We start from the raw sequence: 14,440 nt of genomic DNA, 5'->3' as shown, positions 1-14,440 counted from the left end.
GAAATTTGTATCAGCTGTTTAATGTTGAAAAACTTACTGTAGTAAAGTTCTCTTTCTGAATTAGCAAATAATTATAAACAATATGAAGGTTAAATAAATTTAAAACAGATTAAAAATAAAGTTTTATTGAGAATAATAAATGTAAATTGTAAACTTGTATTTTTCCATTCCTGGGGTTGGCAATTGATGACGTGTCTAGGTGTAGCTTTGGAACTTTAGGCGTTTCTCTCAAAAAAGATGGCTGAAGGCTTATTGTAGTAGATGTGTTTTGTCCTCTTGAATTTTTCCTATATAAGTGAAGTTTAAGATGTTTTAATTGATATCTGAATGTTTTCATTATTTTTTTCAATTTGTGTTAAATGTTTTGCTCAATATTGAAAGCCTGTAGCCAGATAAATGAATTTAACAATTAACATATTCAGATAAGTATTTAGCTTGTAAGAAGATTATGTTTTATGTATCAAATGGTTCTATTGAGTGTTTATGCATTTTCAATTGCCCAAGCTTAGTGAAAATCATAATTTGATTTGCTCTTTACTGGACTTCTTATTCATAGGCATTAAATCCATCCATGATTTCTCAAGATATTGGTAAATGGAACCGATAACTTTCTTTAGGTGATAGGTGAGAACTATCAAACCTTTTTAGACAAAATTGGTAGCACGGCAATATTGAAACACATTAGAAACTATCATACTATCAAATCAAAGCGAAGATGAATAGTCCAGTCAACAACATAGACATTAAAAAATGAGTTTAATTGCAATATATAGTAGTTTCTATTTTTTAATAAATTGTTTGGATACATAAAAGAATTCCAGGATCATTTTTTAAAAATTCTCTTGTGTTAGATACAGGTAGCCTAAACATCTTGTACTTTCTGTTCATTTTCCAGTTTTCAGCCATTTCCGCCAAATACAGTGACCAGACAGAAAAATTCGCGTTTGAAATTTCTATACTTGAGGTGTCCTTATGCGCGCTTCTCTACTAGGAAATACCGAAATAAAGTGCATCTAACGAGTGATTCTCATAGAACATGATCTTATGAACTTATATCATTGTGTGAAATCTCAATGTGCGGACAGTTAAGTTGGTGATGGTGGTAAGGTGTTTTTCAAAATACCATGAGCATTGTTATCAGGTGTTCCTGGAAATCTTCAAGAGATAGAGTGCTCTACCTGGTCTCAGATTGTAGAGTACAAAAGTAAGTCCAGAGGGATTTTGAATTAAACATTTCAAGGTAACCATCGGAAGCTATTGTTAATCAAAAACTAAAATTCATAAAAATTGTTTTTTTCTTAAAATTTTACTGATTTTTGATATTATAACTCAGTTCTCATTGAAGATAGAGAGTTCTAAATGATCTAATTTTATTCAGAATTTCATAATAATTGTGATATCCCTACAGATGTGGTTACCTGGCAAGATAATATTGATGTTGATTCAATTTATACAAATTGAGTTATTCTTATCCTATACTATTAAACTTCTGTTTATATGTTTGGATGTTTAGATGTTTATATGTTTGTATTTCACCGGATCTCGAAACGGCTCTTACGGTTCTCACGAAATTCAGAACATAGTAGGTTTATAATATAAAGATTCGATTGCACTAGGTCTCATCCCTGTGAAAACTCGCTTAAGGACATAATTATATTATTCATCCTTGGAAAAACAGCTGATAATAATTATTTTGTCGTCTGGTGATGGAAGTGAGTGAGCGAGTTCATGTGTGTGACTCAGCTGTTGAACTTTTGTAATCATTCAATAAGGTACTTACTAGTGCCGGTTGCAAAAAAGCCGGGTTATTTTCAATCCTGATCAATTCCAGTAGATCCAACTTTTTGAAATGGTCTTCTCTTATTTGGTTCACGTGCAGTTGATCAGGATTAAAATTTAACCGGCTTTTGTGCAACTAGGCCTTTGTGAGGGAAATTTTTGCATTCCTCTGGGAATTAATCTCAATTTACTGTGATTAGATAAAACATTTCTGTATGAATGTTATTATAATTTCTTGTTTCGTAATAATTTTTTTATGCTTTTGTACTCCAGAGCAAAGCTCGGTTCCCGATATTCTACCATTCACAGTGTAAGCATTAAAAAGTATTTTCTATTCAATCATGGCTTATTCAATTTTCATATTATGTTCAATTACAATAGTTGGCGACGAGGTTGGGATGAAATGCCAACAGTTACAATAGTTGGCGACAAGGATTAAAATGGAATGCCAACAGTTACAATATTTGGCGACAAGGATTAAAATGAAATGCCAACAGTTACAATATTTGGCGACGATGGTAGAAGTTTCAATTATAAAAGTTAAGAAAATATAGGTAATATTTTTTCAAGTGACTTCAAGCGAATAATTCAAGACCTTCAAAAATATTTAAATCATGGATCCAGCTCAATTCAACCAATTCTTGACCACGTTCACATCGCTCATCCAGAATATGCAACCAAATCAGGAAAGTAGGCCTATTCAATCTAATATCAACCCTTACAAAAACTTCAATCCAGATAAAGGAAAGTTCAAAAATTATTTAGAATGATTTTCAAACTACTGTACATGAAAAATGTAACAGCTGACGTTGAGAAATCACAACTGTATAATTATTTATTGATAATTCATTCTAAAGTTGTGGGAAACAAAAACACACATCAAAATACTGACATATCAATTTTTATTTTCAATGGAAACTCTTCATGAGTATTTTAAGCCCAGATAATAATGAGGGGATGACAATGCCGCACAAATGCTTCCATTTGCAATGATTTGTGATGATGAATGAATGAGAGATGATAGAATAATAAAATGAAATCTGAGAACGAGCACTAACAGAGTTTAAAGTGCAATGCATGTAGTAAAATGGGTAATGTATATATAAATAAATATATATAAGTATGTATTCAAAGCACAAAGCACACTGGGACAATGAGCCCGGGTAACATATGTCAAAGTATATATATTCAAAGCACACTGAGACAATGAGCCCTATGAGTATACAACTCAATTCAAAATGAGTATACAACTCAATTCAAAATGAGTATACAACTCAATTCAAAATGAGTATTCAACTCAATTCAAAATGAGAAGACAAACTCAATTCAAAATGAGAAGACAAACTCAATTCAAAATGGGAAGACAAACTCAATTCAAAATGGGAACACAAAATCAATTTAAAATGAGGACGCACACTCATTTTCAAAATGAGAATGACCTCACCAATCAATCGATCAACTATTCTATTCTAACGTTATTCAACTGTTCTAAGAACAATTTAAATGGTAAGTTCAAGAATAAGTGGGTTATGAAGAGAATGCCATCACTTATCAATCGATCAATACTTCTACTACTCTGGTATCAATCAAGTCCAAATGAATCAGAGAGGAAGTCAATCAACTGTTTTTCCCTTATCAACTTAAGTCTACAATCAACCCATACGTGTTCGCTCATTCAAGGAGGGAGAGAGAGTATAGGCAAGACTCTTTGTGCAAAATAATTTAGTACATCTCGGAATTTATTTATTTATTCGTAGACAGAATTACCAATTATATACATATTATTGGGAAGGAACAACAGGCTTGGCCCAAATCTATTCCATTCCCAAATTTTGATTAACTAGTTAATTGGTACGGTGTCCAAATGTCTGGGTACACGCCATTACCTTATCAAACTTGACACTGCTTGGCAGAAGCACATCAACCAGCTTTAAGGTACTATGATACCGGTACCCAAGAAATCTGTGAAATTTGGTCCACACCAGTCATATAAAGTGCCAAGATAACATCAAGTGATAGCGAGACCACCAGAAGGACTTCAAAACAATGTAGAGCGATCACCACAACCAGTTAGGAGTCGTCACCCTCCTACACGCTATAGGAATTATGTTCTTTATTAACCTTTCAATATCGGGGCACTGAGCTTCGCTTGTTATTTATATATTGATAAACAGAAAACAATTCTTTAAAATGATTGGGGAAGGACTAACAGGCACAGCCCAAAACTGTTTCTTCTCCGAATTTTGATTTATACACTATAAATATTCCAAAAAGTAGGTTATGTTCCATACACTTGAATTCAAGTCCAATTTTCAGTCCAAATATTAAAAAACAAAAAAGTTCTAATTTCGATTGTTTACAAACCAAATTGAATAACAAATAACACTTGCTAATCACTTAAAACTGTAAAAAATTATTAACTTTGAAAATCATTAAATATTCTTATTTAGAATGATATAACATGTCATGTCAAGAAATCAGATTATTTTGATCAAATCGATTAATATTTCTCGTGAATAAGCTTATTGATTGCGAATAGTTGAACAGCTGAACATAATTCTGTCTCTCTTCCACACAGGCACTCACATCTTCTGTTATCGACATAGGACGAAATTATCATCTGTTTTTCCAATGATGGATAATTATTATCTTTTTCATGTCCTTCAGCGAGTTTTCCCAGGGATAGGAACTAATGCAATTGAATTTTTATATCATGAAGCTACTATGTTCCAAATTTCGTGAATATCGTTAGAGCCGTTTTCGAGATCCGTACCAGATAACCAAATAACCAGATATCCAGATAACCATAATTATACAGAAATTGTTCGCTTAATAAATAGGATAACAAGGTTTCCCATTAGGAGGGGAGTCTGTGATATCCCTATAGATGTGGTTACCTGGCAACATAATATTGTTGTTGATTCATTATACAAATTAAGTTATTTTTTATCTACCATTCACAGTGTAAGCATTAAAAAGTATTTTCTATTCAATCATGGCTTATTCAATTTTCATATTATTTTCAATTACAATAATAATCTAAAAAAAATACATGAGCGAATTTTTCTGTCCGATTACAGGATTTGGTGGAAATGACTGAAAACTGGAAAATGAACTGAAAATACAAGGTTTTTAGGCCACTCTGTACCTAGCACAAGGATTTTTTGCATGAAAAATTGGTCTTGGACTTCTCTCATGTGTCCAAACAATATATTAGAAAAACAGAACTACGATATGAATTGCCATCACCATAATATAATATACTGGACTTCAAAGATTAACTCTTTTTCTTTGGAAATCGAAAATACATTCTTTTTCAGGAGTATTATTGTAATCGATTACATTGAAATTTGTGTTAAAAATAAGCTTCAAATGGATAAATATAATTGATTTATTGATTCATTTATCTGATAAATATTTATTTATCATAATAGCTCAAACACATTTTTGTTAACTATGCACATTGAAATTCTATCAGGTTAATTTCTTCAACACTGACTCCACCCTCCAAGAAATCCTCTAAGTCGTTCAAAAAGATTGAGAACAATAGGGGACTCAACAACAGCCTTGCTTAACACCTGTGCCAGTCTCAAACTTTTCGGACAAGCCCTCCTGGACCCACACTCTCGATGTTGACCCATCATACAAATGCCTCAATGCATTCACCATCTTCCGCGACACACCAATCTCCGCAAGTTTATAGAACAGTGCATGCCTATCCGATCGAATGCCACAGAGAAATCAACAAAAAAGGCATATACTTTCTTTCCTTTCTCACTGAGCTTGATATTCACAATACTCATCAGATTGAATATGTTGTCAACCGTTGAATAATGTTTTCTGAAGCCAGCCTGAAACTCCCGCAATATGTTGTGGCAATTAATCCATATCTCCATTTTATACCAGCAGTATCCCAGCGAAGACTTTGCCCACTGTGTTGCAGAAAGAGATGCCTCTGTAGTTCTGTGCCTCATTGCTATTCCCTTTTAAGATAGGGTATATGATTGACTACCTAAAGCTCTCTGGCATGACTGGAGACTCAAATAGACCATTGAACACATCCAACAATTTTTCCAAAGAAGCAGGTGATGCATACTTGAAGAACTCATATGTAATTCGATCCTCCCCTGGTGCTTTATTCTCCTTGGCTCTTTTGAGAACACTGTTGAGGTCTTGCAGGGAAATCGGCGCATCCAGAATATCATTCACGATGAAAGGAGCAGCGTACAATATTTTATCTGCTAGGATGCATGGATTCAGTAGCTGGTTGAGGTGTAATACCCAGTCTCTCAATGTTATACTTGTGCCTGTGCTGAATTTCTTCCTTCTGAAGTACCGCACAAGCTTCCAGAACTGACTAGAATCCTTCACCTCCTTGAATAATCTTCCTGTCAATTGGCACCAATACTTTTTTCTTTTTTCCACACATAATTGCTTGTATTCCTTATTCCTCTCCATGTACATTTCTCGGACTGATTATGAATTTGTTCTCCTGAATAGTTTCAAGATACGAAATGATTCTTTCCTTTTTCTATCACAATCAATGTCATAACATATCTGTTTTCCCTTGCACTTTGAGTGGCTATCCAATTGACTGACAGGAGCAAAATCATGAATTAATGATATCAAATATTTCATTTTATCCTCAGAGTTGTGCCAGTGCTCTTATTCTCAAAAGTTCTTGCTGATACTTCAACCTATCTCTTGGCTTCCATTGCAGCTTTCTCTGTATCGGCATGGTGCAAATCTCAGAAGTTTTATTTTTCTGTTTGAAGAGGATTATCTTGAGAGCAATAAGCAATAGTAACAGAATATAATCATTATCTTTGTCTTATATAGTGTAGTATTCTGTTTAGTGTTGAAATTTTGATCAATTTCTCGTGAATATAGATCACTCTTGTGAAAGATCTCGCATAAGTTTTGACTTTCTGGAGATTGTTATTTTTATTTTTCAATCAGGCTCTCTGTATTTTTATGTGAGACTGTTGGATACTCTTGAAGATTTACATTACTTCTGTAGCCCGTGTCAAGGTTAGATACTTATTTAGAATTGAATAGGAGGTCGGATTCTTCGTTTCTTAGGAAGAAATAGTTTTATCTTATTACAATTATTTCCTCAACATGCGTTTAAAACTAATTAATCTAGCTCTGGGAAAGAGGTCCTCGTATTTGTAAGGAGTGCAGATATCCATATAAGAAAACTTAATCCATTTTCATTTCCTAAAAAAAATCTATCAGGTATTGAATGAATACGATATGAGTATCAATGATTGCTAATATTATCTCAGGGTAAAATTTCAAGACCGAATCTTCGAGGATATCCCGAGAGGTTTCTGACTAAACTATGACAAATCTTGTCAACTGGAGTTGATGTATCTTTCTAGTCACAACCTTACTTCAATTATTTAAAAGACTGTTACTTGAATACCACAAGTCCAAAATTCCAGTTAGTAACTGTTAAAATATTGGAACAATAGCTCCAGATAAAATTGTAGTCACTTTAGAAGTTCTTTTTGTACTTTCAAGTATTTCGAAATTTATGAAAAATATATACCAATAACTCAATCAACTTCCGAAATGAGTTTCAATCTATACCAAAATAATAACTTTTTCCTACTCTATAAGCTTATCAACAGAAGTGATGTAGCTTCAATGAAATTGATTTCACCCTGTTTTATCATTTTTAAAAGAATAAGTGTAAAGTATCATATAATGTACATTATATCATTTTCACTGTATCAATATTAATACTAATAAAAATCTACTATTAATCCATCGTTTTCGACATGTTTTTTGAGTATTTATTCATTAAAAATTATTTGATACTTCTTATAATCCATTTATTAAAAAAAGTAATATTATTATTTCAAATTTATTCTCTTTAAAAAATTTGGACAAAAAATACCATCTTAATTTGTTTTATATTAAATAAATATTCAAACCCTTAAAACAATATTTTAGAATATCAGATTTTCTTTTTTAAATTCGATTAAATCTCCGTTGCTAAACGTCAAGTCTGATTACCTATAATAAAAGTTTTTGTATTTTTGTTAGTAAATTGCTAATGTATGAAACTGAATTTTGTTTTACATGTTTTGTGAATTATTTATATGAATTGGGCAAAAAATTTGATTTGATTTGATAAATTTGACAAACAATTTATAAACTTTCAGTTTGGCTGCTTCCAATCAATAATATTTCTTTATTGTTATCTACTTTTCAAAAGCTCTGTCCATTTCTTTTACATATACATAAAAAAGGAAATTGATTTTCACTATCTGAGTCACTCTAAGGTGAAAAATAAAAATAGTCTAATGGTCTTCATAGTATCATCCGTGAAAACTTAGGGTGATACACCGATGTTTAAAAACATCGATGTTCAAAAAATTGATGTTTTGTCTTTCGATACCCATCCCTAATAAAATATCTAGAGATGTCTTGTGAACTTTCTTCGATATCCACAAATCTATTTCTGGATATTGTATGGATATCCAAGGGATTCTGTGTGCTAGCTGGGTAAAATCCATAAAAATCACAGATTTTTCATGTTTCCTGACAGATTTCAGGCAGCATTTGTTTCTAATTGAGCAGTTTTTTCCAAAATAAAACATATAATTCGATCAGCTAGAGCCAATGTTTTATATTATCATTGTCAAGGGAGAGAAAATATTATAGATTGATAAAGAAATTAAACCTTTCCCTCGGTAAATTATGATTAGCATTCACAATGTTAATTTTTGTTCTTTGGCATTTTCCCATGTAGCCTACTTCAACGATGAAGAATGGTTATTGTAAAAGGAAAATTAACAATTATTGTAGGAAAATTGTTGAAAAAGATATTTGAGTTTTATCCATACAGAAGAATATTCCATTTAGAGTTGGCCTACATTTCTCTTATAAGCTCCTCTGTTGAAAATATTCCAACAAGGAATACGGTTTACTGCAAACTTACATAAAAATAATATGAGGGGAATAATTAATATTCTAGTGGCCTTGGAATCTGGGAGAATTTCTACATGAAGAAGAGTGAAAGCGAAAAAATTCCGACATCACAATCCTCATTATGCTTGCAACTTGACCTTATAGCATATGCCATGATAAGAAGCTCATGATAGACCATGCATTGATTAGACATGGAGAAGATATTGAATCATGTACGAGTGTTCAAATTTTCAAATGAAGTATAATAATTGTGTACTCATGTTCGTCTACAGAATAATGTGCAGGTTGAACAAATGGTTAAACCATTAAGGAAGCTTCAATGAAAATGCAATAGAACTTGATCTAAGGAGAATAGGGAATGACGGTGGAATTGCATTCCCCAAAATAAATTCTATCCGGAGGGAAACGTTTCCACCAGGAAATTTAATTTCTATAATATTTAATTTAATTTCTCTGACAACATATTTGATTCAGGAAACCTGTCTGAGAATGTAAAGTTCTGAGAACAGAAGTATTGCATTTTGCAAACAATGTAAGTGTTATTTATTTTCTAAAACTTGAAATAGGTTATGGAGATTCAACAGAAAGTTTTAACAGGTTTTTTATAATTTTAGGTTTTGGCAAGACGAAGACTGGGAGAGCATAATGCGAGGCCTGGAAAAGACTAAATTGAAATATGTGATGGCTTCAAGCCTTCTCATCTATCCCAAAAATCCTTGGCTGACTTATAATATAATTATGGTGACTTTCTGCTTTATAATTGCGACATTCTTCCTTCTAACAGGAACTATGAGTTTGTATTATGCACGAAATGATTTGTTGGCGTTTGTTGAAATAGCTCACGCTTATAGCATCCTACTAGCAATCTGGGTGCTCATTGCTAACCATTACTTATTCAAAATGCCCGCTTTGCACGGAATACTAAAGATGATTGATGAGGATGTTTTCGTGTACAAAAATGTTTATGAAGAACATCAAAACGAGAAACTGAGAACTGAGATGAGATATTATGCAATGATGTTTCAGAAACTTTTCCACCTGGCCTTACTGGGTGCATGTATGATTCTGGCAATTGCAGCTCCTTTACTGATCAAAATGTTCGGCTCAGAAGAGAAAAATAGGATCAAAGAAATCAACTACGATCTACCAGTGCCATCATGGTTTCCTTTCAACACAGAAAGCATATTAGGTTTCACTGTTGCCTATACATTAATACTTTGCGAAATTTGCGTAATAGTAATGTACGTTGGGGCCGCAGTTCCATCTTTGGTTTATTTGGTTTTTGAAGTGAACTTACAGTTCATGCTTTTGGAGAAATCAATTTTGAACTTGGAATCGAGGGCGAATGAAATTTATAAGGGAAGAATTGAACATCAATCGGAAAATAATCCATTATTGTATGAGAGGTGCGTCAAAGAATGCTTGAGAGAGAACCTACTCCATCATATCGCTATATCAAGGTATTCAAGTCATTGCTGTCGACATTGAATTTGTACATATAGGCACATAATGCAAAAATAGAATCAACCTAACTGTAATTGAAAACAATCACAGTTATCATTTCTAATTGTTATTAAACATCTTTGAAGAGGTGATAGTCCATATTTTTGTCAATCTGGATGGTTGCATGAGTCTTATAAGGATTCAATACTTTGAAAAAAGTTGGTCCAAAACAATGAAAATAAAAAACTTGAAAAAAGCCTATAATGATATTGATGTGATCTTAATTTTTGGATTCAAGATGAATAGAGCTTTGATCACATTAATAACATTACACTATTATGCTTCATTGAATTTATCAGTTTCTATCTATTAAATTAACATATTAACATCTTGTTAATTTTATTCAATTTAAAAATATATCAACTTCAATCATTCATTCTGCAAAATTATTATACAATCACTGTATGCCTATTATAACCAACCAATAGCGAAAAATAGATTTTATTAAAGAGATGTATTAGATTTTATTAAAGATGTATATAGATTTTCATTAAAGAGTTGGACTATTTCTGTGTCCAAATTCATGAATAGTATATTACATTTTACAGATTTTTCAGCCTTCATGAGGATATAACATCAACAATTTATGGTATCCTTATCGGATTGAGCATGATTGTTCTGGCAACTATATCACTTGTACTTACTAGGGTAAGTTTTCATTATTCAATGAACTGAGAGTTATCGAGAAATTTGAATTCGGCTTAAGTTATTTTGAGTATGGCACTTCACTATTGTACTGTCTGTAGATATGATATTAAATTTCAGTAGTATATAACTATTAAATAACATCATGATTGATCTTTGAGTTATTGATATTTTACAATTATTAATATTGAATTACTTATCGAATCACTAGCCTACTGCACGAACAACAATATTGAAAATATACATAAATAATCAGTTATTGAAGAGTTACATGACTAAATATCAAACAATAATTTTTTGATTTCAGACAAAAGTATTATCTTTCGAAATGCTGAAATTCATATTTCTTTTCATGTTGGAACTTACAATAGTATTTGGCTACTGTTTTATGGGTACCTCTCTTTCTGACGCCGTAAGTATATTGTATTCTGAGATTTTCAATTGAAAAAAATAGATGGAAACACCAGATACAATCATTATTTAAATAAACAATGATATCAAGATAAGTGGTGGATACTTTAAAATAGGTACCTACATTATGTATGCAGCAGAAGTATAATTCATTATACATCTTAAATACCGTATGACAAAATTGAAGTCACTTCTATATCTAGATCTTATTTGCTGAACTCGGTATAAGTTATCTTCAAGTTTGGATTTTCATTTAATAATAATTAAAAGCTATCTCCTGAAAAACGAGTGAGCTCATCCATCATAAATGAAATGTACATGGAGAATGATAACAGCCATTTTTTTTCATTCATCATAAATGAAACGTAGGCTTTTTGGAGGATTAAAATAACAGCTATATATTTTTTTATAATTTCAGAGCAGCAGGATTTCAAACGCTCTCTACAATTGCACATGGTACAAATTGTCTGAGAAACAGAAGAAAACGTTGATAATATTTCAACTTTGCTCTAAAAATGAAATAGTGCTGAAAGGGAGTTGGCTTTTTCAGATCAATTTACAGTTGTTTGTGCAGGTGCGTGAAATAGGAAGTTTCCTATGAAAGGTAAACATAGTAAATATCAAGGCCAACGTAACACTAATAGACATACGTATGCAGACAGACGGAGAAAAAGTCACGTCTGCATGCAGTCTACTATCCAACGGCATTGTCAAGTCGGTAAGCAAATATTACAGAGGAGTTAAGCCTGCGTTACAGTGGAACCAGCACCCACAGAAACGTCTAGATAAGCATACCAACAGACGACTTTGTGCGTTTCATCCCATAACCTAGGAGGGATTTTTCCTCCTAAATGACAGAACTGTTGTGCTGTCATTGAGTCGTGACACGACGTGACTTTGAGTCTGTTAGATAATTTAATAGCATATGATCATATTATAATGTTCACATTTAGACAAATGTAGTACGTTTGAACATTATAATAATTATGATCATAAGCTATTAATTCATCTAGCAGACTCACATCATGTCATGTCACGTCGTGACTAAAGTTGGATGAGGCGTTCTGCTACAGTATTTAATGGAAATATATAAATAGCGAGCAATGTGTAATCAAATAAAAATAATCAATATTTTTGTTGTTGCAGATCATGCAAACCACCTATTCAATATTCAATATATTTGCAACAACAGATCTTATTGCTACAGATGGAACATAATAATTGTTGAATAACAATTCTGAAGAGCATGAAATATAACTAGCTGGCAGGCTCACTTCGTTCGCCTTATTTGTCTACCCAGAACCCCCTGCTGAATCTTCTGGAATGAAGAATAGAAGACTCGCTTCGCACGCCTGCATTCTTCCTCCCTCAATATCATTCAAATACAGACTTTCAGACTCGATTCAATCACCAGTTGACTAAGACAACGCAGTATAATGCCGGAAAACGCCGAAAGCTCTATCTACAAAAAAATTAGATCCCAGCTCTAATGTAGAATCGTTTTTGTAGAATCTTTGTACGTTTCTGTACGAATATGAACGTTTCCTATCCATTAGTCCTTGAAGAAAATATTGTTATCAACCAAGTAGATAAGGGTTAAAATAGTCTGTTTATTTTGAATATATAATTTCCCAAGTAGGGAAGTTGAAATCTAAAAGTTATTGTATTGGTACTTTGAAACAAATAATTTACAGAACTTACAGAACATTAATATTCGTTCTTCCATGTTCCAAAATTTACGCATCCAAGTTCCCCTCTCACTACAACATTTTTGCACCCCAGTTCAGTACTTATACGCCTAATAAATTCGAACATTTTCTGTCAATCAGTTTTTGAAAAAGCTGAGAGAAACGCACGAAAACGTTGGTAAAACGCAGATTTTGGGTGTATCTTTGAAAACTTGTTCAAATCCTTGCTTATATAGTGCGTCTCTAGAAGGCCAACTGAACAAACCCGTCAAATTTGAACGCATTTTTGCTCCAGTAGATTTTTAGTTTTGTTGATTGTGTATCAGTAAGTGAGTGTGTGAGTGAGTGAATGAATCAGTGCCATTTCGCTTTTATATAATTATATAAATAATGAAATATATTGACATCAATCTCTAAGGCTTTATATTTCAGTATTATACATTATCAAGAATTGAAAATTAATAGATATTTATCGAGAAAATATCCAGGTGCAAAAGCAGGTATGAGAATTATCCATGAGTAATCTGCTTGAGGAGGTAAATAATAGTATAATATAGGGTCTCCTGTGTTTATCAAACGACCTTCCGGGTTCATTTTAAAATTTTATAAGACGTTAAAGGTTTCTGATGTTTCATGTCAGAATATTATAGCACCTTTTTGAATTCCTAGTTTCCATAGAATAAGTTCCTATTCACCCTATTATTGCTGGCAGCCATTGTAGAAGGTGTTGGAAAAAAATAAGCCTGGAAAAGTTGAACTAGATTATGAGTTTAACCATTTTATTCATATGACTACAGTCTTTTCAAGAATTTCTTTAATCTTTACTGAGTATTTGATGAGTTTCAACTGAGTTTCCAGACAAAAATAAAATTTTTTATCGTGAAAATTGAAACTTCTTACTGGATATTAAAGTGTCAAAAATGTAAGTAGGTCTAGTTTATTAATGTTTATTTCATGATAATTTCATGCTCAATAAATCACATTTGAATTGATGACATTAATACAAATGTTTTGGAGGTGAAATGATCATGAAGATTCTGTTCTATCAAATGTTATAAAAGTTGATTAGTGATTCGTGAAAACCTGAAAAAGGCTGAATTAAATGATTAAAATCTGAATCGTGAATTCACTCATTCAAATAATTGAATCTGAACAGGAAAAATGTAATTATCAGTGCCTTTTCCTGATTTATTTACTAAAATAATGTCATGCTTTTCTATTTTGAAATAAATTATAGTGTTGATGAGCCTTCAGTATGTACCGTACAAACTGTAATACGTAACCTATATATTAGTGAGAGATAATTATATTATAAGCTAGTGGAATATTATATTCTATTCCATATTGAAACACAATAGAAATTATCATACTATATCAAATTATATACTATTATATCTATTCTATATGTTACACTCGAGTGATATATATAAACTATAAATTGACAAATGAATGCAAAGACAAATAGTCCAGTC

At 32.1% G+C, this 14,440-nt stretch overlaps 1 protein-coding gene across 1 annotated transcript; it reads left to right on the top strand.

The window, feature by feature from the left end:
* Positions 1-296: 296 nt before the first annotated feature.
* On the top strand, positions 297-13,228 carry LOC120353429 (odorant receptor 7a-like). Its single transcript, XM_039437138.1, has 7 exons — positions 297-1,204; positions 9,336-9,462; positions 9,748-10,181; positions 10,773-10,872; positions 11,177-11,281; positions 11,699-11,854; positions 12,427-13,228. Exons 1-7 carry the CDS (start codon positions 1,125-1,127, stop codon positions 12,496-12,498), a joined length of 1,074 nt encoding a protein of 357 aa, XP_039293072.1. The 5' UTR covers positions 297-1,124; the 3' UTR covers positions 12,499-13,228.
* Positions 13,229-14,440: the final 1,212 nt, after the last annotated feature.

This window comes from Nilaparvata lugens, chromosome 10 (genome assembly GCF_014356525.2).
Source record: "Nilaparvata lugens isolate BPH chromosome 10, ASM1435652v1, whole genome shotgun sequence".
Taxonomy (NCBI): domain Eukaryota; kingdom Metazoa; phylum Arthropoda; class Insecta; order Hemiptera; family Delphacidae; genus Nilaparvata; species Nilaparvata lugens.
The sequence above is the reverse complement of the archived record's forward strand: the minus strand, read 5'-3'. Positions and strand labels throughout refer to the sequence as shown.